The sequence below is a fragment of the Catharus ustulatus genome, chromosome 7 (assembly GCF_009819885.2).
Source record: "Catharus ustulatus isolate bCatUst1 chromosome 7, bCatUst1.pri.v2, whole genome shotgun sequence".
NCBI lineage: Eukaryota > Metazoa > Chordata > Aves > Passeriformes > Turdidae > Catharus > Catharus ustulatus.
This window is the reverse complement of record NC_046227.1, coordinates 20,188,748-20,212,801: the sequence shown is the minus strand read 5'-3', so window position 1 is coordinate 20,212,801 and position 24,054 is coordinate 20,188,748. Positions and strand designations below refer to the sequence as shown.

The 24,054-nt window shown below is 36.8% G+C and overlaps 1 protein-coding gene across 6 annotated transcripts in view; it reads right to left on the bottom strand.

Annotated features, from left to right (window-relative positions):
• The window catches only part of LOC116998526 (sodium channel protein type 1 subunit alpha), a 91,965-nt gene that overhangs the window by 57,105 nt on the left and 10,806 nt on the right, over positions 1 to 24,054 (bottom strand). For all 6 annotated transcript variants that reach the window (XM_033064275.1, XM_033064276.1, XM_033064278.1 and 3 more), the window contains 2 exons: positions 7,014 to 7,329; positions 503 to 621 (listed from right to left, as the gene is read on the bottom strand). In XM_033064275.1, coding sequence (XP_032920166.1) covers positions 503 to 621; positions 7,014 to 7,277 — 383 coding nt within the window. In that variant the 5' untranslated portion in view covers positions 7,278 to 7,329. The remainder of the gene's footprint in view (positions 1 to 502; positions 622 to 7,013; positions 7,330 to 24,054) is intronic.

Sequence of the window (24,054 nt, the reverse complement as noted above, 5' to 3'; positions counted from 1 at the left end):
TTCTGCCTTTCACTACTTGTTCAATGTTAAAAGTCTTACTGTCACACTGGAATTTGATAACCACATTTCCCAGTCCTGAGGTTCTGCAAAAAAACCCAACTGCACCAAAACTTCACTGACCAGAATTTCCCAGCAACCTGTTACAACCATAGGGCAGCAATCCCCCATGTCAGTCTAAAACTTCACCTTGTGCACATCCCATCAGTTACAGTCCCCTAATCCATCCACCATCTGCATGTACAGATGCTTTGCAAACCGCCTGCAGGAATGCTGCCTGTGCTCTCTGGCAATGGATTAGATTTGGCAGAGGCTTATAGTGCAGCTGGGTGGGTTTGGGAATGTGAGAAGCAGCATACATGAGCCAGGCTTCCAGGCACACTGCTGCAGCAGGCTGGAAAGCTGATCTTGAGCATGGCCCCAGAAGGACCCTGAACCTTTCTTTATAATTAAATCATTACAGGTTTTCTTAATTTCATTTTGAGCAACCACTAAAAAAGGATATGAATGTACCAAAATTTTAATAGCTATTTTTCTAAGAGGGTTGAAGGGTGTTAAAATGTACAGGGCAGAGGTGGCACTGAATCGGAAGATGGCCTTCCCTTTATTCAATACTATAAAGGTCTGAAAAAGAGAAAGAAAAGACATTTTATCAGTATTTATTCACAATAGATTCTCCTTTAAAAACTGTTACAAGTAAGCAATCACCAAAATTGTAACTTTTTGAACAGTTAATACATAAAAAGCATTAATTATTTTCAAGTAAAAATTATTTTCAGTACTTACCTGATGGATCTTACATATGAAAAAGGAATCAATTCAATTCATTAATGGTTTTGTTCATTAAACAAACTCTGTGAAGTTCATGTGTTTCTTGTAAATAAAGAGACATAAATTGTTAACTGAAATTATAATTTTATTCATGTTTTCCCCTAGAAAACTCTCCCTGTTTTAAATAGCACAAGCAGGGTGTGGTGGTGCATTCCCCCTACTCCTCTCCACCCTACCTGTGGATTTTATTGATATATTAGTCTTACTAGAAATCCTTCTGGCAAGTGATTTAATAGACTATCCACTGGTTTAATTGTTGGGTTTTTGTGCTAAGGAGTGAGGGAAATAGCAGTAACATATACAGCCATATTTAGGTAGGTCTCTGAAGACTCGACTTCTGAATACACCTTATTGGAGGAGATCAAGAGACAATCCCAAACTATTCTCCTGCACAATTGTAGTTTCCAGATGTGAAACTTCCCCAGAAAATAAATAATTTTTAACATTTAACTTTTAATATCTATGCAGCTAATCAAATTTAGAGAAACTTGCAGGCATGCAACCCTTACTTCAGAGAATTGTAGAAGACTCTGTAGGTTAAATATCTCAAATAAATCCATGAGCCAAAGATAAACAGTATGAGAACAAACCCTGCAAATATTGCTTTGCTTCCACTGCAGGCCATCGTTGCTGTACCTGCCCTAACACTACAGCACACAAAATGTGGGCTGTCAGGTTCTTTTATGTCACTAAGGTGCTCTTCAACTGCAAGATCAATCAGAAAAGAATGAAAAACAGTGCAGAAGGAAGGTCCAGTAACTCAGAAGAAATCTGCATCCAGTGGAAGGGACAATACAAGAATCATAACCTAAATTCAAATGAAATTAAAGGGAAATGTCTAAAATTGTCTTTTTTCTTTTTTGTTCTTTCCATTGCCAGAGTTGCATATTTTGCACATAAGCTATGACAAAGCCTCCCTGATTTCAGCTAAATTGCTGACTAAATGAGCTGCAAACTTGAATTCCAGTGGAAGCATGCGAAAGGGTATGTTGGTTTCATCTGGTGTCCATGACACCAAGTATTGCTTCAGGACTGTAAGCAGTGAACCACATGACTATTTCCAGGAAGGCTGGTAGACAGGGAAATATGCCAAGCAGCTTCAAGAAGGACAATGCTTCAGTCTGCTGAGATTTGCTAAGTATAGGATGTATGGACCATGAAGTACAGATACAAATGTCTAGAAGCACAGAGGAAATGGAGAGAGATGTAGAGATGGGGGTTTACTGAAGGCAGAGGAGAAGCAAGGATTAAACTGTAAGGAAAAACTGCTCCAGTCCTAGTGGTTTCTTCCCTAAGCTGTCCCTCTGTCACAACTCTACACAGAACACCTTCTTCTACAAACCAAACCCCTTAGGAGTAAGGGACACTCCCAGGCAGACTTTACACTGTCTTGAGTACAAACTCAAGTGTGTAGGAATGTAAAAGATATGTATATGATTTCCGACTTCTGTACAGAAAGGGAGAAACTGCATGTGAAGCTGAAGACAGTCTGAGCTAATGTTTACAAATTACACATCCATTTTGGGCTTACAGGTAACAGCCTGTAGATGACCTGACCTTACATGAAGCTTTAATTTCAACTAGTAAAGCAACCAACCAGATGAATGACTTTTTGGCACAATGTTTTAAAGCCTCACACCCCAAGGGGGAAGGCGAATTTCCTCTGCCAGGTCTGTCCCCAGCCCCCAGGACTCACATCTCAGACGCCTCCAACTCCTGCTCTTTTTTGTAGTTATGAGGTGGTTGACAAAATGCATTAAAAATCTCACATCCTACTAACTCTGTATCTAAGACTACTGCACCTTCATTTAGTCAACCTACATTTTTAAAAAAATCTTTGAACACAAGCATATTAAACATACATCTATTTTCTAACATGCCTTATGGAAAATAACAGCATGCTGGCACAGTTCCAGTTTCAGTTGGAAGCTGCTGCTATTTTAGCTGTTCTACTTTCTGCTGCCCTGCATAAGCAGAACCAACAAGACATAAATTCTCTACCTCAGTTTTAATTTTTCACTCAAAGCATTTTTGTGACTTGAGCTTTCAGAATGACTTTGTTGGTCCTCTAACTTCTAGCCTTAAACATGAATTAAACCATATTTCTGAAGGAGAATTTTCATTTAAAAGTACAGATAAGAGCTGATATGCAAGCCCTGTGTAGGCTCCCTGCCATGTCTGTTATATCTCACTCCACTCTCAACCCAGATGCAAGCCAATGTGTAGGCAGTGTGGATGAACATGAAGTATTGTACCCAAAGCTGTCAGGAAAAAGTAGACATACACTAAGAAAAGCTAGATAAATGCTAAAAAAAAAGTAAGAATAATGCTTGTATAGGAAGGACTATGTATAAATTTCAGGCCTTATGTTTTATTCATTTTTATAAAGGCACAAAACCGACTCACCCTCAAAATATTAGAGTGTGACTATAAATTCAGAGTTCCCTGAAAGGAAGTCCCTGATTTGCTGCTTTTGAACATGCAACCTAAAACCCAATCCATCTTCTGCCATGTTTGAAATAAAGCCAGAAACTAAATTTTTAGCAGGGCAAAGGAGGAGGAGTGTTTTGAGAAGATGTAGCTAAGAGAGAAGAGTCAATACTGAATAAAGATAAGTTTCTGAGAACCTCTTGGGATAAAGAGTTCCCAAAACCTTATTTCTCCTCTCCTTCCTCCTAGTTAGCTTTAAATGTAGTTTCTGGAAGGCAAGATTCAGTGCACTGCGTGGTACCCCATTGCCTTTCCACCTTCTGAAACTCAGGAGCAGGGTTGAGCTAGGTCCTCAGCTTCTCCGGAAAAGCTCCAGCAGCAGCTAGAACAGGAGACCCATGGCATATCAGAAGTTTCCATTTCTTGGGTTTGTGGTTATCTTTTGAAACATTTTTTTCTAGCAAGTCCTTAACTTTTTTGCTTTGCTAGAACTTTTCACTTAAAAATTATTTCACAACTATGAAAACATCCAAAATCACTGGTGCATTCACCTTTGCTGGTGTAATAAATCAAAGCAATTTTACAGAATCTTTTTGGGTTTTTTGCAATGCAAGACACATCTGGGAAACCCAGGAGTTAGTGATTTGATCAGATTGGGACTGATATAATCTAATGCCAGGAGAAGAGGAGGCATCTTCGTTGACAGACATCATTCAGATCCTTCTGGCAAGAGGCAGGGCATGGAGTGGCAATACGCAATGTTGTATCTCTATCATAGCAGGAGGAAAGTGAAGTTTTACCCACTTATTTCCACCTATTTTCTCCCTCCTCTTTAAAGTAGCAGCCTGGGTTCAGAGAAAAAGAGCCAGCCTTTAAAGAATGAAACCAAGTGGACCAGATTTTGATTTGTGCCCGCAGGTCAGGATCTTAGGGATTCCAGTTGATCTTTTCTCTATAGACAATGAAGTGAACATCGTTGATCCTTTTGATGGTAGCTGGAGCATGAACAAGCAGGCCCTATGACACTGGGAACACACAGATTTGCACTTACACAGAAGCAGAACACAAAACATGAGTGAACTTCCCGTTCACTTTTAATCAATTTTGGATTAAAAAAGAAAAAGAAAAAAGAGCATTGCAACCTTTTAGGATGTTAAACTTCACAGTTCTAAAGACCAGCATTTATTGGCCACCACAGTCAGCAGTATTTAAGTATAAAAAAATCATAAGTATAGGAGAACATTATTCTATTCTTTTAAAATAAAATAATTACATTTCAAGGATGCAGTTGCTGGCTTTCAGGCTAGCTGTGATACAATGTAAATCAAAAATACTATCAAGTGCGTAAAGCTGATATAAAGGGCTATCCTATTGTCAGCAGTTGTCAATATTTTCCTTTTCCTTTCAACTTCAGATTAGTATTGAGTACAAATTTGTCCTCTTTTGTGGTAGGTCCTGCATAGAAGCACACTTACAAAATCATAAAACTATTATATCTATTTGGTTTTGCTTCTCTTAAAGGATTTTTATTTTAACTTTTCAACTTAGGCCTATCTAAGGCACAAATTAGGGCTCCCAAACCAGCTCAAAATATGTATTTATTTCTGCCTTATTCTCTATAAAACTGCATCAAATCATGGCATGCACAAACTTTTTGCTTCGAAAAAGGAGGCCCAAGGATGGAACATAAAATACTCTAGATGTCATTAAAACATTCACTGCATGAAAAATATAGTGAACTTGATGAATCTTGGTACAAAGAATAGGAGGGGAAAAACAGCAAGAGAGATGCCATACTTACATACAAGGCAATGATGGATGACTTCATTCACAACCCAAACTTGTAATAAAAAAAAAAAATCCTAAAATTCCTATACAGCTTTTCCAATAAATACAGTGACCAGTGCTATGAGCAAACATTTCTAATCCATATTTGAAAGTTTGAAAGCCGAACTTTCTGGTAGTTTCTGTCAACAAATCAGCTATAGATTATGCAGAGGTTACAACAGAGCTCTGAAGAAACAGTGGCATCTGGTAATCCTGTACGCTTGCCCTAACCCTTTCTTGCAAACAAGTATTTTCCTTTATTCTGATGTTTTTCATTAGATCCATGACATTTCAGATCGATGCTTCACCAGGGAGAAACATAATATCTCTAATGATTGTGCAGCAGTTGTCACACTGTCACATTGGACAGGGTGTGCTGATGGACTTCTTGGCTTTAGAAATCTAGAAATTAGATATTTTAAAGTAAAATTACAGGTGAAGAATTGAAATAGGAGTTGATTTTCTGTTAGGAACATCTCTTTTACTGAAGGAAGAAAAAACAGAGAATTGAAGCATTTGAGAAAGTTTTGCCTTGTCTTAGACTGACAGGGCTGTTTCTATTTCCATCCTGTAGAAGATTAAAGCACGTGCATAGAATATGCAGACTTCAGCAGAAAGAAGAGAATCCCAGAGGGTATGTGTTTGGATCATACATATTTAGTGTGCAAATAAAAGGATTCTTCCTTTCAAGTAGTACAGAAACTTGACTGAATATGTTCATCTGGTTTCTCTCCATTTCTTGCAACTCTTATCACCAGACCTGGCTGATTTAGTAAATTTTCAGCCACATTTGTGAAGGGACTGAAAGTCTTCTATTCCCAAGGGCTTGAGAGACATATCTATCATAAGTCATACCTATCATGTATCTGTTTGCACTGCCAGACAGGCTGATTTGGTCATAAAGGTACAGCATGAGCTGTGGGCAGGGAGGGATAAAAATATGGAATACTGTATCATAAACAGACACAATTAGTACAGAACTCTACAAGGCCTGCTTTTATAGAAGCACATCTTTTATCTTTGAAAAAGTAGAACTGTGATTTAAAGATAAATCTTCATATGCTGTGAATGGCAGATAAAGGCTCTTTCAGAGGCACCAGATAATAGAGATAAAAATATTGTTCTTTCACACAGTATTTTCTCTCTTGTCAAAATAGGACTCATAAATCACATGAAATTTAGCAAGCTGAAACACTAAGAACACAGTATTTTGTGAAATTCAAAATAACTCCTATCTTAGTATTGACAGTTTTTTTACAATCATAGAATCCAGTAATTAAAGTATCACCCAATCTAGCTACAGCTATAAAGCAGGAACTTTTTCTGCTGCTAATAGGTTGAGCAACAGGATCATTCTGAAAGGATTTCAGGCCTGTCCAAGGCCAGTTTCACTAAAAGTTTTAAATCACTTTTATACTGTTTTTGTTACATTTACTGTTTATCTGTTTGTTTCCCTATTAATTCCATAAATTTCCTAAGCATTTGCTATCAAAGCAGATTTCCATTAATAAAGTGCTCTATCCATCAGTTCATGCTGTCAGTTTTAAATCTGAATAACCTTAATGAATTTTGGTGTACTCAGTATGAATATATGTTCATTTTTAAGAAGTTCACACAGTATATATGTATTACATATCCACATATTTCTATAGTTATTACATATTGATTATAATCAAAGATCACATACTATGCTTCAACTTTGATACAAATGTTCCTTTGATATAAAGTCAGTTATAGAAAAGAAAAAAAAAAACTGTGATAAATTAAAAGAGAAGGGTGAAAAGCTAGTAATCATTAAGGCAAATGGGTTCTGGCTGCAAATTAACATACTGAAGTAACAAGCTATGTGATCCATTCCAAGAAAATGAAACAAGCATGATAATGCACTCCAAACACTGTCATCTGAAGAGGATTAATGTTAGACTCACTTTTTTATTGATGTAATATGGGTCCATGTCTTCCAAGGGCTCAGACACCATTCCTGGAGGTATGTCACCATATATGAAGGGGAGTGTTTTTCCTGCCTCCAAATCACTGTTTGGTTTTGGCCCATTTTCATCGTCGTCTTTACGATCTTGTTTAGGATTCTTAGCTTTTTCTGCAGCAATGCGTTGTTCAATAGCTGCAAGAGACTCTCTAGTGAAGTATTGGAAGCTGTCTGGTCCTGGTGGTACAAGCACTGACTGCTCCATCTTTTCATCCTGCACATTTTAATTACCATTTATTCTTCTGCATAGGAAAATACTAAAAGAAAGCAGAAAATAAAATTCAAATAAACATGTTGAAATCACCAAGTAAGAAAGATGAAACAGTTATTTTCAAGTGCAACTATTTTTGCTCTGTTGAATTGTTAAAATACATGATTTGAAAATGATGTAGAGAGAGACAAAGTAAGCAGTTTAATCAGTGATTTGGCATTTGTAAGAAGCACTTGTGTTGTTCTTATACTAGTTATTGAAACTGTAAAAATTTCTTAACTTCAGGACTACAATAGTCTTTTACTCCAAATAAGGAAAAGTATGATAGTTAAGAATAACCAGATACATTCTTTCCTCATAACTCTAGTTATATTATGATCACACTCTTCTAGAATCAATCAGGATTACCTTGGTAACTATAAATAGAACAGCTCAGCACAGAAAATTTCACTGAGATCAGCAAAAGTATCAGAAAACAAGCACTGTAAAATCAGATTTTCCATTTTAAAAAATCAAGTCTCTATATTATGAAGTATTAAAGTAATTATTCCAAGTAAATTTTTGTATAGGAAATTATTTTAGACAAGAAGAGCAATTGCCTAGTATTGTTTAAGTTTAGCTGTTACTGTGTGTCTGGTTCTTTACAAAATAGGTGTAGCTGGAAAATTCTGGAAGTACTCTAGTATACATGTTTATTTATATACTGCAATTGCAAAAATAAACCTGTTGGGAAGATTAAACACAAAGAAGAAAAAAAGAATTTCTGTTAAGACTACAGATTTAGCATCTTCCATGCTGCTGAATAAATGTCTGATGACACCAGACTTGCAGATGAAATGTATATTTGGGCTCACAAAGGTGCATATATCCCACATGCCTGAATGTAAAGAGATAAATGCAGTCTCCACCCATTGCAGAGATCCTTATGAAATGATCAGTCAGTCTTTCAAGACACTCAAAGGTCAAGGCAGGTCAACAGTCACTGAAATAAGCAAGAGATATGGCATGAAAGAGAAGTGGGAATACAAGAGGTGGTTGGGGGAAAACACATGAAAACAAATTAAAAAGTGATAAACAAACCCAGGAATTGTAAAAAGACGTTGGAAATTAGGAAGGAAATAGAGAGGGAAAAAAAAGTGGCTCAAAAAGAGATTGCAAATCACTAAAAAATTAAGGGAGAAAAAGAAGAATGCAAAAAGATAAAAATTAGGAATTCTGGAGGATTAGCAATATAAAAATGACATGAAAACAAACTAAAATAAAACATAGGTGGAGGAACAGATTAGTGAGAAAGAAACAGAAAGGTAAGCAAATACGGAGAGGGCTAACCTTCTACTAAAGAGAAGTCAATATGGAGAAAAAGAAATTAGATGACAAATAAAGAGAGAAGAAAGGAAAAACAAAGCTGGGAAATAAAGAAGAAGATCACCAAATTATATTACACAATAAAACCTAAAATTCTCTTGATCAGTCACTACTGAGCACAACATCTTAATCATATATGATCTCCACCAACTCAAATGTCATGATTGCTAAAAGAAGTTAAACCTCCCCATATTTCACACAGGTTTGTAAGATCATCACCCATAATTGGAGGAATGACTTTCAAATAATCAAGGTGCAAGGTTCAAAAAAATTAAAGTGAGCTGATCTCACACCAAATACAAAGTATTCAACCAGGCAGACACTCATGCCAAAACCAGTTCTGTACAGCTTCCCTTCTGTCCAGGGGAAAAGGAACATACTGCTCTGTCTACATTGGTGGGAGTGGGGAGCATATAAGAAAATGTACCTCAGTCAAAAAGGATATTAAATCTTGCCTTTCTCCACATAGAGAGTATCCTCTAGCCCTCAGCTCCCTATGTCATGGCTCTGCTTACTTCTGTGAATGGTCACTACACTTAACTATTGAAGTTATAAACTCACTATTTGTGCACTCTGACACTGTTTCTTAATGTTTAACCACACCTTGTGAATACTGGGAGGGAAGGAGAAAAAACTATCAACCATATCACGAATTTTTCTGATCCCCATGAGTGCCACCACAATTTGGAAGACAGATCTTGTGCTAAGCTGTTACCCAAATGTTAAAGGGGACACAATGTAGGCGGATACTACTTGCTCCTTGGGCTTCAGGTGGATACAGAGACAAGAGAGACAATCAAGCCCTCTTCTCTGCTCAAATTATTTGGCAAAAGAAGAGACCTCTCCCTCTCCCTCTCCTCTCCTCTCCCCTCGAGTCTACATAGACATGTCTGCCTTTCCTTCTCCTCCTCCTCTTCATGAGACCCGGGAGGGTCCTTTTCCCTTTGCCATTTGAAACCTTCAATCATTGTCCGAACCCACCACTGCCAACAGCACTTGGTGTCCCTGCCACAGTAGCCAGGGAGGGCACCCCAAGCCAGTCCTGGCGCAGTGGGAGATGGGTGCTGGACAGCAGCAATGCTGACCTCATGTGCTGAAGGAAATGGACAGCCAGTGAGCAGTCAGCAAAGGCGAGATCTGAAACCATAGGGTGCTGTGTCAGGATCACCTTTTAGCTCAGTCAATGTCCACACCTGGCATGCAGGACAAGGATCACCTCAGGATTTGCTTGCAGGTGCACAGAAACAAAATGCTTCACAGCCATTAGTTACATTGCAAAAATGTTTGATTCTGCTACTGTGTTTCTATACCAAGTTTAAAGCCAACAGATGTTGTGGGCTTTTCTAATAATATGTGCATTTCTTTATATAGAAAGGATCTCCACATTATTTTTCTATTATCAATCTTAGAATCCTAGAATCTATAATCAAGCCTAGTTCTCTGGGCTGTCAAATGTACATGGAGCTAGCTAGCTGCACCTTTAGATGTAACTAAATCTAAGTAGGCTGTACTTAATAAATTTTTTTAGGAGGCTTTGTGAAGATTAACTACCTTTTATCCTCTACTTAACAGATTAGAGGACGATATTCCAGATATATTTTCCCCTTCTTCACACATTTCAATGATTATTAAGTCTTCAGAACTGCAGAACTTCTATAAATTTAAAAGTCAATACTAAATACATACAGAATTTACTACAGTAGTAATCCCAATTCACTTGCATATGGCAGCGCTTAACTAATAGGTTTGTATTTCCTTTATTCTAGTCAATGGATTTTATTCTCACTTATTTGTGATGGGATGGATAAAAATTGATACCAGACCAATTAATCAAGTGATATCCTTCTGATTTCCAAGTGATTTATTAAATATTAATTGAATAACCACAGATTGTTTACACAATCCAAATGGGCTTCTTTTTTTTTTTTTTCACTTTAGCACAGCACTAGTAACTCAACATAGGAAAGAATGTAATACCAAAAATACTAATTTCTTACTAAGTTCTTTCCTACTCTCCTATAGGGAATGAGTTCTTTCCTTCTACATTTCCATGTCTGAGTGACCTTCTTATGAGCAGTGCAAAACATTTCAAATTTTGGAAACTAAGGTACTCAGAACATTTGAGAATAGAATCATTGTTTCTTCTGATATTTACCGGGCAAAATATATTCACATATACTTTATGGTATATATTGTAAACCAGATAACTGCAGAACACACTCAGCACACACAGTGTGCAGGGATCAGACCATCTGCAGAGCACAAGTAGAATAAGTCAGAAGTTATTCAGCTGCATGAGTGCAACTGCACAAAGCACAGCTGATCCGCCCACGTGGATCAAGTCTGAGGCAGCCAGGACGACACTGGATTAGCTATGCACAGACACATATGATACAATCACTGCCCTCCTGGATGTGAGCTGCCGTACACATCATGTAATTTTATATTTATGCATTCTTTGAGAGTAACTAAACTATCAAATACCCATAGAGTATCTGTGTATTTTTACAGTCTTCACATTTCATCTAAATAATTTTTCTAGGCAAGTAAAGGGGCATATTGGAAATAGATAAAGAGATGGTGCCTTGTCAAACAATGATTTCAAATCAGTTACACATAGCTCCTCGAAGAAGTCATTTAGACAATATATAACTCTCTGAAACAGAGACAAGCTTGAACAAGATTATTTCCTAATCTAGTAACATCTAGTACTGTCAGCTTGCATATCCTTCATGACAAGAGTTTCTGGAGAGTTAGCTCAGGAGGACCTTAGCGTACATGTAGAACTACAGTGCTGCACATACTTAAACTTTAGCAAGTGAATTTCTTTATATTATCCATACACTTAAATCTGAAACTGAAACATGCTTTATGTTTGACCTTCTGGTAAAACAGCCACGAATTAAAATTTAACTGCTGCAAAATAAAGACTAATGAGTCTGCATGTAAACTCATAGAACCTAGACCTCTCTTATAATATTTTGCATCATTTATTGGTTTCTCACTTATTTCTCATTTATTACAGTTTCTCATTACTTTTGATTTATCAATGAATCATTATGATTTTTGTCTTTAGCATACTGAATAAATGTAATTTACCTTCCTCAAAGTGTGGATCTGTGCGAGGAGAGGAAGGAAATTGTGAGAAGCCACTACAGTTTTGTATGTGTGGCCTCAGAACCAAGCCTGTATCTGTCCTGTCTCAATTACAGCATTACTGCAGGTAGCAAAGGTAGGTAGGATATTCAAAGCAACATACTTGGCAGAAAGGCAGGAATCAGACTGGAATATTGGAAATATACAACTTTTTATGACTCTCTGTAGCTCACATATAAAATTAAATTTAATTCTCATGGACACCTTTATAAGGGAAACATGCATATTACCAGACTGATAATAGGATTCTCCCATATATTTTTTTACCATCTTCTTGATGTTCCCTCTCAGCATGGATAATGCAGATCTGGCACAAGGGCTTGCTTGCATTACGTGACTTAGACTTGGATAACTGCATTTATTTAATGCATATTAATTTTAAATAAAGGGTAGGTACAGTAATACTACAGACGTCAGAATAGGATACATAGATATGCACTGAGCTATAAATAAATTATATGAAATATTGGAAGCAGTCAAACTGCATATACCAGTTGAAGTGAAAAGTTACGCTTTGCAGTTGGATATTTCCATTGCTAAACCTGAAAGGGTCGCTGAAGGGGGTGGATAAGGGAGAGGATCACTATTTAATTTGCCACAGAGTTGCAAACAGCCGTGGGTAGCTGTGTGATTCAGGAAGGCAGTTCAGTGCTCTCTGGGCTGCCCAACAGCCAGAAAGCAGAACAGACAGGGATAGGAAATGCAGCTCGTGTCTCTGATATCCAAACTTTAGAACAATTGCTTAGCTTACATGGCATAAGTATTTATGTTGAATTCCCTCATCAACTCCAGGGACTTCATAGCCACATTTTCCATCAGTCAGCAAAATTTTTACATGACCCCAGCCAACAGACCACCTGATCTCTCTTTGCAGTATTCCACCATCACTGTGCAGGAATGAAATCAAGATTAATGGGATACAAAGAAAGCATATAAGAAAATATTAACTTAGCATGTTATTGGTAAGATTTCATTCGGAAAGGCAATCATGGCTTCTGATCTCTGCTCCTAGAGCTATTTCTCTATTATACCTAGTAAATTCACTTGAGAAAATTCAGTTAAAAATCCCCAGAGGAATATTAGCTGAGGAAAAAAAAAAATTGCAGCACTAACTATGGGCAAAGAGGGTTTAGTTCTAGTGTTCACTCACAACTAATTTCTTGAACTTAGGAAGAAAATGCAAGGGTAAGTTATGAAAAATAAAGCAAAGTAAAGTAAGGCAGCCTTCCCCAAAAAGATAACTAGCCAGCAAAACCCCCATGCTGGTAAAATCAGCATGCTCCCTGTGAGTTGTTTGCTGCAATCTTTTCTCCCACTAACACCTAGATTTTCAGTCCTGTCCTTGTGTCTTGTTCAGAGGAAATCAGAAAATCATGTGATGTAGACACAGTATATGATCCATCTCCATTAGCTATATATATGTATGCATTGTTGAAATTGCTGTTCTCAGTATATTTTTAAATTCAACTAATGTATCTCTAAACCAAAATATAGGTACTAGGCTTTGCTTTAGATTAAAAAGAAGTAGGTTGCTTTGGCTTACTGCTTTGCTATTCTAACTCCAAGTCTAATTAACTACAAACAAGTATTTTCTATTTTAGAAAACAGAAAAAATAATTAGTCACGCAGTTTCATTAAGAACGAAAGAAAATGTTTTAATGGAACAAGTCACAATGCAGCTGCATTAGTACTCCATCTGAGCAAATGCATTTAATAGCTTAGAACTACTGGATTGCTACCAAGCTGAATGGCTTCTCTGCTTACTCTGTTCCTGCAGCATATCTTGTGCAGCAAATGACTGCAGTACAGAGAAGCAATCTTTCTGCTTTCTTTCGTTTGATCAGAGCACTGACCCCTTTTACTGGCAATCTATATTACTAACTCAAGTTTAATTTTCTTAAACATCTGTTTCTTAAACATCTGTTTATATTTACCTTAGCAAACATAATAGCACCTTTCTTCAGTTAAAAAAACAAACAAAGCTATGTAGGCTATGCAGTGTACATTACATAATGCTACTGATTCATTTAACATTAAGGTTAAATTAAATTTAAATAAGATTAAAGTTCTGATCTTGGCATGTTGCCACGCTTGGGAAACAAATGAAAGTTGATGGAAAACAGATTGTTCCATATCCTGGAATGATGTAAAATTTGCAGAGCTAACAAACCCTAAGACATTGCCATACTCGAATTAGTGGGTTGCCTGACCCCATTAACAGCATTCAGGTACTTGCTATCTCCTATGGTCAGTAAAAGGCCAGAAGCCCAAAAGACATAATGACAAAATGATTTAATTTCTAACAAATTTAGCAAGCACAGATATCATTCTTGAGGTTTTCCTGGGTCAAGGAAGCAGATGCAGGAACAATAGGAACTTGTTTAACACACAAGACAATAGGGGGAAAAAAATCTATCATAATTAAGGAATTGAAAAGAGGTTCTGCTTTTCATGCACAAGGATGGGGCTGTTGTGCAGTAATAAACCCCCCAAATTGTAGCAACTTGTACTTTTTATAGTGCACTGAAGTCCAGACACCATATGAAAGCAACTTTTGAAACTTTATCCCCTTGCTTTTACACACTGCACTCAAGGCATGCCCTGGGACAAGGCTGTGTATGGTGCAGAGAGGAGGCAGCAGCAGCCCCACCAGCCTGTGATGGAGCTGGGTATCACCTGCTGAGCTACTGCAGTGCAGCACCCAAAGGAGGGATCCATCTCACAGACTGTCTGTGAAAGAAGAGTGCTCAAGGAATGGCAGATGCTTAGACCACAAATGAACTCTGCAGCCCAGGAAGCACTATGGCCACTGCATGATTTTGGGATGGGTGTACGGCCTCAATCCCCTCCTGCAGCCCTCAGCCTGTCTCAGGTTTCACAAGTGCAATAAATATATGTGAATCAAGCATTTTCCATATTAATTGGTATGCTATATGCTAATGCCATGCAGCAGGTTACATGTCTGTAACCAAATGACATTTGCATTTCAGTTTATGTGGGTAAGGCACTGAACCTTGGTCACTGGCATCTTCTGACCCTGCTAAGGCAACTCCTCTGCAGTTCTCCCCTCATGTCCCTCTGCATTTTGTGATTCTGAATACACAAACCACTTTTACCAACAATAAGTGGATTCTGGTGTTTCTTAGTAAGCTTCTTTGAACATAATAATTACCTAACAATGTGTAAGAAATGGTTTATTGCCAGATTGGCAATTTCACTTTACATAATTAGCATCTGCTCTTACAGATACAATTTTAGTTTTTAACTTCAAAAACTATTTTACATATTTTCACATGATTTTCAAAATAAAAATAAAATTTTAAAAAGTCACACCACTGCTGTCCAATGTAATTTTGGAAAGTTTTCATTCAGTGGACACTCATGAGGCCATGATGTCCCAGTCCTGTGTCCAGGCATGTCTATACATGATGTGCTCTAGGGACATGACAGTGCTCAATCCCTGGCACCTTGTGCCCTAGAGGTAGTACAGTTGCAGAGTTCATTTAGTCTGTTGAATATTAGATATTTAGCTTGTTTTAAGATCTAAAAAGCTCCTATATGGCACTCAGTATTTTCAGCTGCATAAAGGAGAAAACAATCCTGAAAATTCCTAGAAAAAACAAAATAGTTCTCGCTATTAAATGGTTAACTACAAGCAGCAGCAGCAACATCTGCTGCCTCTGCCCCATCCTTTGAGCAATGCATTATTGGAAAAAGCTTCAGATTTGCAAAGAAAGGCAGGGCCTGGGAATTAGTATTTCTGTAGAATCAGCAGTTTGAAAGCCATTGAGTGAGACTGTTGGCCATACTGACTTTCACTTAAAAGCAAAGATTTCAAGGGTGTTTTTTCTGTTGAGGTGCTTGTGATTTTCCGGCCATTTAATATTTTATGGTCTAACAGCACAATAAATGCTCTGGATGTTAAGTTGATTAAGTAAAGATATAATAAATAATCCAATCAAAAGCCAAGAGTAATAAAATTATAGACTAAGAGACCTCATGCTATTGGAACTTTGGAATTTTTTAAAATCCTATTATTGACCAAGAGAAACAAAGAAATATGCTTCTTTAAAATACAGAAGATACATTATGTGCAGGGACTTGAAATGTTTAGCAGCGCAGAACACTTGAAAAGGAATAAACTTAATGCTATAAAGTGTAGTGAGAAAACAGACAAGATGTAAAACTAAGGTAATATCACAAGATACAATCTGTTATTCAAAAATGGAAGACCATTAATTAGAAATATCTGAAATATTGATATGCAATTATAAGCATAAATGATAATAAATTTTGAAGCAAACCATCCAGCCACTCAAACTCTGAACCACTGGTAGTTTTCTGAAGATCAGCTAATGCAACATTTACTTTATCAAATATAGTATTAAACTATGTTGTTAAACATGGAATTGTAGTGCATATTTAGTGATTATTTTTCAGAGAAGCTATTCTCAAACATAGGTAAAGAAATATAAAAAAGGAAAGAGGTTTGAGATCTGTAGTTTTTGTAAATATCACTTGGTGCACAATCAAATGTACACAAACTACATTAGTGAAGCTAATGAAGCAATAAAGTATCTAATAAAGCTTTCTATCTTGTATTCCACCTTGAAATCAAACTGGTAGATTACAAGGTCTTTATAATGTGAATCTGCTCATGTGGCTCCAACTGTAAGATGAGAACTCTAATAGAATTATCAACATGGTAACTGAAGATCACAGCAAATAATGTCAGTAAATAATGTCTCTTTCAGTCTCAACTTTTCTGGTTAAAAAATACCAGATTTCCCATTTTGTAGGATTTGTGATTGGCGATTAAATTACTTTCAGCTATTCTCACTCAAACCCACACTTTCATCTTTTCATTAATTGAAAATACTCTTGCATTTGTGATTGAAACTGTTTATTGCTGTTCTAAATTGTCGTTTTTAATGTTGTAATTAGAGATTAAAGTATTTTGGAATGTTTTTTCTAACTAATAATTTTCAGTTTATAATAGTGAGTTGTAATGCCTTGTGGTATTTTGGCAACGGGTGTTCAGGGCAATATCTTAAATAATTTAACAATAAATTATAAATTATTAATAGTTGTCCCATAACTATTTACTCCACTCATAGCAGACCAGTGCAAAAGTTAGTTCTAGCCCTACTGGACAAGAGAAAACTTCAGCCACTCAACCTCCCAGAGTCAGGTATGGATTTACAATACACCCAGCTGAGAAAAATAAAGAGATGCATTCCTCAGCAGGTCATATTTCTTGTCTGATCAATGCATCTGAAGACAAGGCACCATTTCCTACCACACTGAAAGCTGGACAGTATTTCTGCAGGTATTGCATGTACAGTCTAGAAGCATTTGCATAAATAAGCTTACAATGAGAAACAAGGTAGGAAATTTCCTTTTTTAGAAACCATTTCTTAATGTACTTGAGCACAACAATGGAAGAGCTCTACATAAAGATAAGAATATCCAGCTATGAAAAACCAGTCTTTAGTATGTCAACAGCGAACACTGTCAGAGAAGAGATCAATGCAATTTGTAGGGTCATGGCTCAAAGGAATTGAAAGACATTTAAGTCTGAGGGAATGCACAGTTAAGAAGCTTAAAAATATTCGCGTTTCATTCATTGTGAGTCAAGGACAATTTGGGGACTTAATATCATAGGTGGAAATGACATCAAAAAGATTTTAATTTGACTTTGAGGAAAATCCCTATGAAAAGTATAAACTCAGAATAATTTTCAGTACTTAGCAATTTTAAGTAGGAGTTGGTTTTTTACACCCATTTATGTAGGTTTTCATATTTATTACTCCTAAAATTCCTTGTTTTCTCTATATTTAAAATTTCATCAAGAGGTATGAAAACGTCATGACAATTTTTGTTCTCCCTTCCTCTCTTACTTTTCTGCTCAAACTTCTATTTTCCTCCATGAAATCTTTTTGTCTTTCTGGCAAACCACGGAGGATATGAGCTTAACATGGTCCTCAAGTGGATCCTCGAGAGTGAGATGCAAGCTCCTCCCTCCCTGCCTGTTTGAGTCTTCCAAGGCAGCCAGGCTTGCTGGAAGCTGAGTGCTTTGGGAATGTTTTGGGCTTGATGGCATGGAGGTTGGGTTTGCAGGTAATGTGGTTGTGAAGTTAGGCTTGCTGTGGCTCAGTGATGAGGGAATTCTTGGGTCAATTGCATGTTGACCACAAAAGCTTGAAGCAAGCCAGCAAGTGGGAAGAGGTGCATGTATCTAAATCCACTAAGGTCAAGATAAAAATTATTACCATTGTAAAAGACAGTTAAAGACAGGTAAGAGTGCAAAATGCATTTTTTCAGTGAGAACACCATGATGTGATGCATAACCGGTGGCCAAATAACAAGACTGTCATTAGGTACCTTTAAAAGACTGTCCCCTTAGTGACTGTGTCCCCCAAGAAGAAAGGACCTCACTGAAAAAGTGCAATATATTACATTATCAAACCTTAAGATGTTTGTTTTGAAACATGAGCACATAGATTTTATCAGCAGCAATATGAATTGTTACGATTCTGTTTTACTACCTATTTTTCTCAGGCTACATCTGTACTATATTCAACAGAGTGCAGCCAAAACTTTATTCTGTCACAAGCCGCTCTTGAGGCAACATGAACTTGCCTGTACTGCCTTTTACAGGCAGTTTTCCTGGACTTGAGAGACAGTATGCTTTAAACTTTCCAATTCTGCAAAGTCCATCTTTAATTACTTTTGGTTTTGTGCCCTGAACAGCAGACAGCCATGTTCGCATTGCAGGTAAATGGGTTTACACACCTGTGAAGTTTACCTTTTCAGAATAGCATCAAAGCTGTCCAAACCACATGAACCCTGCTGAAAGCAGGAAGAATGGATGGCTGTAGCTATTTTAGTCTCCAAGCTTCTTTCAAAATCACCCTATTTATCCTATATGTATTCCAATTGACCCAAGTCTTAATTATTTCAGACTTCCTTCTGCTGCCATTGCTGGTATAAATGTCTTCAATTTCTAGATGGAGTGATTCATCCCAAACTAAGAGTGCTTAACACAGCAGCTCAGCACATAAAAGGCAACCTAGCCTAAGGGCTGCTGAGGTTAGTGGAGCCTGTGCTACTAGCAGTCATAATGAATCTGATTCTTATACGTGTCAAATGTCCTTGTCTAAGTTTTGGAGCCAAACTATAAATCATACTGTACTCTCCCTGCTGCCACACATATCTGAAGTCTGTTTTTCGTCATTTTTACAAAGAAACAAGAAAGTTTCTTTGCCCTTATCAGAAAACTCTGCCCTTATTCGGAATTATTTTCTAGCTAGTTTGCTTGGGCTCCATCATCCTGCTGTATAAATTCTCAAAAAGCAAATGACTGATTGCCTCTCAGAGGCAGCCCTTCTTCATGATCTCAAATTTAAGTTTTTACATGTTAACTCTGTTGTTTAAATTTTTAACTTCCATCAACAATCTAATTGTGAAGATTTCCAGTCACATTTAGGAGATATAATTATTTGCAAGGATGCCTCACTTTGCTTATGCTCCTTTTAACCTCTTATTTTTCAAGACACTTTCCAAAATTTTTCAGTAGTTAGGTTGCTCATCTCCTGATACTACTTCATCACTATAGAGGGCATCTCTTCCTCTGTGTAATCTGAGCATTCTCATACTTAGGTTGTATCATGGCTGAAGCAGCAATTCCCTCCTTCTCTGTTTTAACAGCACATTCAGATTGGGGTCCTATGCTCCATGTCAGAACTCCTGCCTACTAAAGACATCCAAAAACACTCATACACCCTTCCAAGGCAACCCTTCATGCTGGACACAAATAGAAGTAGAATAATTTGCAGGTAAGTATCTGGATGTTAAGTGTTAAAATTCAAGAGTGTGTACTTCAGATGAGCAATGTGAAGGAATGAGGTCAGAATTGAGTCTGGCACAGCCAGAGAGCAGAAGGCTTTTAATAACAATGTTCCTGAAAGTTCCAGAAGAGTAAAATACACAATACAACACTACAATATGGTATTTTAACAGGGATGACACATGGATGTCTCAGAAAATCTAAAATCTGTCTTGTTTTAATACTCCAAAGCAGTTAAAAAATACTGATTCAGCAAAGCCACTTGAATTAAAAGCATTACACACAGAGCAGCACAGACCAGCAGATCTCTAAAGAGAAACAGCTTACTTGGACTTCACTTCAGAATACGGCTAATCACAGTTGCATTGCCCTCAGCCATTATTTAGCCATCTTCACCATCTTTTCTCACATGAAAGAGAGAAAATGGCTCATATGTCCTATCTGAAACTTATCTGAACAGACAGCTAAAGGCAAAAGCCATCCATTTCCAAAGTGCTAAGCAATCAAGAATCCACACAAAAGTCAACATTAAATTCTTGTCACATTGTACAGAGGCATTGTACTTTTTGCCTCAGCACTAAAATACAGACTTAAATATATAAGCTGAGACATATCGTATGAAATTTTAGCCTTATATCATAGTCAATCTTACTTTAATCACAGGAGGAAAAAATACCTATTCCCAAAACGGACCATTTTCCTGCATTTCAGAATTCTGCAAAGCATATAAACCCGAGAAATAACTGTCGCTGCTGAGACCTGCAGAGAAATATCATGTGCAAAGCAGTCAAAAGAAAAAGGAGAGAAAATTTTGAATAAAAAACTTTCAGAGAGTTAAACAGAGCTTAATGTCCTGAAGACAGATTATTTTGGAACAAAGAAATAGCTTTTAAAAATAAAATTTGGTGTTTACTACTCCCCTCCATTTAAAAAATTTGATTAATTTGCATTTCCTCAGCCTTTATTTTTTTCTCTTTTCCCAAAGTGAAATTATTGTCTGGGAACTGGGCATGCAGACATAAGAGAGGGGGTATTGTATCGGCTACTTTGCTTTCTCTTGCTAAACATCTCATAATTCATCATTCTCTACTCTCGGGCAGTAAGCATTTTTGTTTCTCCCAGCAGAACCATTAAATATAATTTAGTGCTGGTTCAGTAGCAGTCTGAACTTAGACTTCACAGATGTACAGAAACCTGCTTGAGGGGAAAGCAGAGGGCAAGTCTGAGGTCAATGCCCTCAGTGCCAGACTCTCAGGCAGGCTGAGCAGCAGCTGGAGAGCACACAGCACAGCCACCAGCTGCACAGGCTGGGACAGCACAGGGCTCTCACCACACTGCAGGCACACAGCTCCCAGAAACTAAGAATCCTTGGGCTTGGCACTACCTGTAACATCTATCACCTGTTTAAAAACTCTCCACAGAAGCTGTGTGCCCTTTGAAGCTGTGGACACTGTCAGCTCATGGCAGTGATTCCCTTGGCAGATGTTGGCAGAGCTCAGGAGACAGTGGCTCTCTCCAGGCTGGACTGAAGTGTGTGTGGGAAACCCAGTGGTAGCACCACTGCCACTAGTGTTGTAAGAAAACAGTTTCCAAAATTATTGCAAAATAAAAACCTTGAAATATTATTTGAATAAAAGCAATCTTCACCTGGATTTTTATTTAAAAGGTACTCATAGTAATTAAGACTTTTCCCCCTATTTTCCTTGCACATTGATGTCAGTAAAAGCTGAAAACTTCTGTCTAATTTATGTCCCACCCATGAAATATGGCAATTCAGAGCAGGTACACTCCTCACACCTCATGATGCAACACTACATCTACATTAGCATTTACAAATTTTCTAATTTTTATTTCTAATAAAAGAAATATATTTATAATTTTATATATTTAATACAGACTTTATAAATATATAAATTTTATAATTTATATTTATATTCTCATTTTTTGTCCTTGGCGCATAGCTGCTCCTTATTAGAAATGAACAGGCTGGTGCCAGCCTCCACCCTGCACTCTTAGGATATAGTTTTGTATTACAGGCTCATAGAGGCTGAGAAGGAAAGGCACCTCTGGAAATCAGCTGTTGTGTTAGAAAGAAGACATTTTGCAAAATTTTCTCAAATTTGTAGCTCAGGTGGGTGGAAATTCTGTTTCTATAAAATGTTCCAGGCAATTTTATATTTGCCATCAAAAAGTACACAGCAATATCCTGAAACAGTATCTGGCAAGCTTTCTTAATCTGGGTGGGCCTAGAAAACATAATTTTACCTAACTCCACAGTTCCACAAGTGCTATAGAGTATATTCTTTTTCAGAATATTTTAAGTATATTCCATACATGTATCTCATCTTCAATCCTATATATATATCATACTAATCATTCCTTAAACAAAACTAATTTAATGCACCTTTAAATAATAATGAATTTTTAATTATTCATGTACACTGGTTTCCATGCAAATATTCAGAATTATTAGTTGGTTTTTTTTGTTTTTTTTTTTTTTTGTTTCAGTCAAGTCCAGTTTGGCATCTCATTTCACAAGATGCTTTCTAAATTGGTTTTGCATTTCCTGTATTTGTTATCAATCTTCTACACGATAATTAAGGTTTTTAAATTAGTTTTAATCACTCTGAAGGTGTATCCCTCCATAGCATTGAGTTTAACTGAAGAAAAAGAAGATAAAAGACAAAATAAATTGAACAGAAGCTAAAAATACTCAGACACAAGTTTTCTAGATTACACTTGGATCACATAGTCCCTGTTTAAGAAAAAAATTACATTGCTGCATAACTTCTTTTTCAATTAAGCATTATCCATGTACAATGTACAATGTATGGAGTTCTGAACATTTCTCTGTCTCTATCCATCTCTGCACATTTCAAGTGATATGCATATATGGCATTATTTAGGTTTCACTTCAGAAAATAAATGTACCAGACTGGGTTTCTCAGCTGTGAAAAATACTGAACATGAACACCAAAATAGAACTTTGAAATGGCTCCAGTACACTCACTTTTTAAAATCATATTCTGAAGTGTCCTGGTTATTTCTATAAAGAAAAGCTATAAATTTAGAAATCTTTTTAAATGTGTACAATTCCCCAGAAAAATATGGGAATTTGATCAGATTTGCAAATACCCTTTTCCTACCCCTTGTATTCACACACTTGCTATGGTTTACTAGTAAAGACTATATCATCTAGAAGAAACACTAAGAAATTAAGTAACTTTATAGGACCAGTCTCCTCCTCTTTCTTGATATATGTGAAGCATTGCAGAGTGCATATACCTTCAGGTAAATATTTTTAGGGGATGTTCTATATACTTTTAGGTAATCCTAGTGAAGATAGCTTTTATTGGACCCTATATAATTTATTGCACACTGTCTGTTATGACTCAGATATCTACTTCTTTTCGTAGACTCACAGAAAAACTGGGTTGGAAAAAAGATCTGAGGCCACCTAGTTCATCTTGGTGCCCAAGGCAAGATTGCTATACCTATTTCCCAACAGATGTTTCATCTAACTTCTTCCTACAGACCTACAGGACAAATTTCACAGATTCTTCTTACATTCTATTGCAGCTCTGCACTATCTGTGCTGGTAAAATGTGTGTTCTCATATCTCATCCAGGTGAGTTCATTTCTTCAATTGTCATTTCCTGTCCCACCCACTCTGCACATAGAGAACAAAAATAATCTTCAGCATTCAGCTTCTAATGATCCAGTGACTTCACTTCTGTTTTCATGTGTGGACTTATCCCAGGGATCCTGCAAAGCTTCTTAAAGAAGAGGAGCTCCTATCATCTGCGTTCAGGAATACCTCTATCACAATTTCCTCTTAACAAATCAGTTTGACAATAATTTTAAACAAAATAAGTTAAACACTTCAAATAAAAAAAAAAAAAAATAAGGCTCTCACTCTGAAGGAAATAACATTTGGTAACAGAACTGTAGTTGCTTCTTAGATTTGTTCTCTTTGACCAGTGCCATTATTAAATAGAGTTATTAAATAATTGAGTCACAAAAGCTTCTGCATTTACTCCTAAACTTTTATTTCTGACTTTGACAGGATTTAAGGTTTTGTTTGGTTTTGCTTTGTCTTATCAGGAGGATGATTATCAGTTTTCTTGATTTCTGTTCTGAAGTAATTTTAAAAGCCAATTCTAGAAGCAAATTAGAGAGCCTCTTGAAGGAGTAAGAGAAAGGTGAAGATCAGTCTGCATGTTTACAAGGTACTGATATAAATTACAAAGATAGAGGGAATTAGAAGGAATAGAGTTTGGGAACTAAAATTGTTTCTGGATGTTTCTGAGACTAAAAAATATAAGGGTTTTGTCCTTTTCTCAGAGACTTGTGGCAAAAAACAGGAAACTAACAAAAAAAAGGCTGAAAACACGTTAAAAT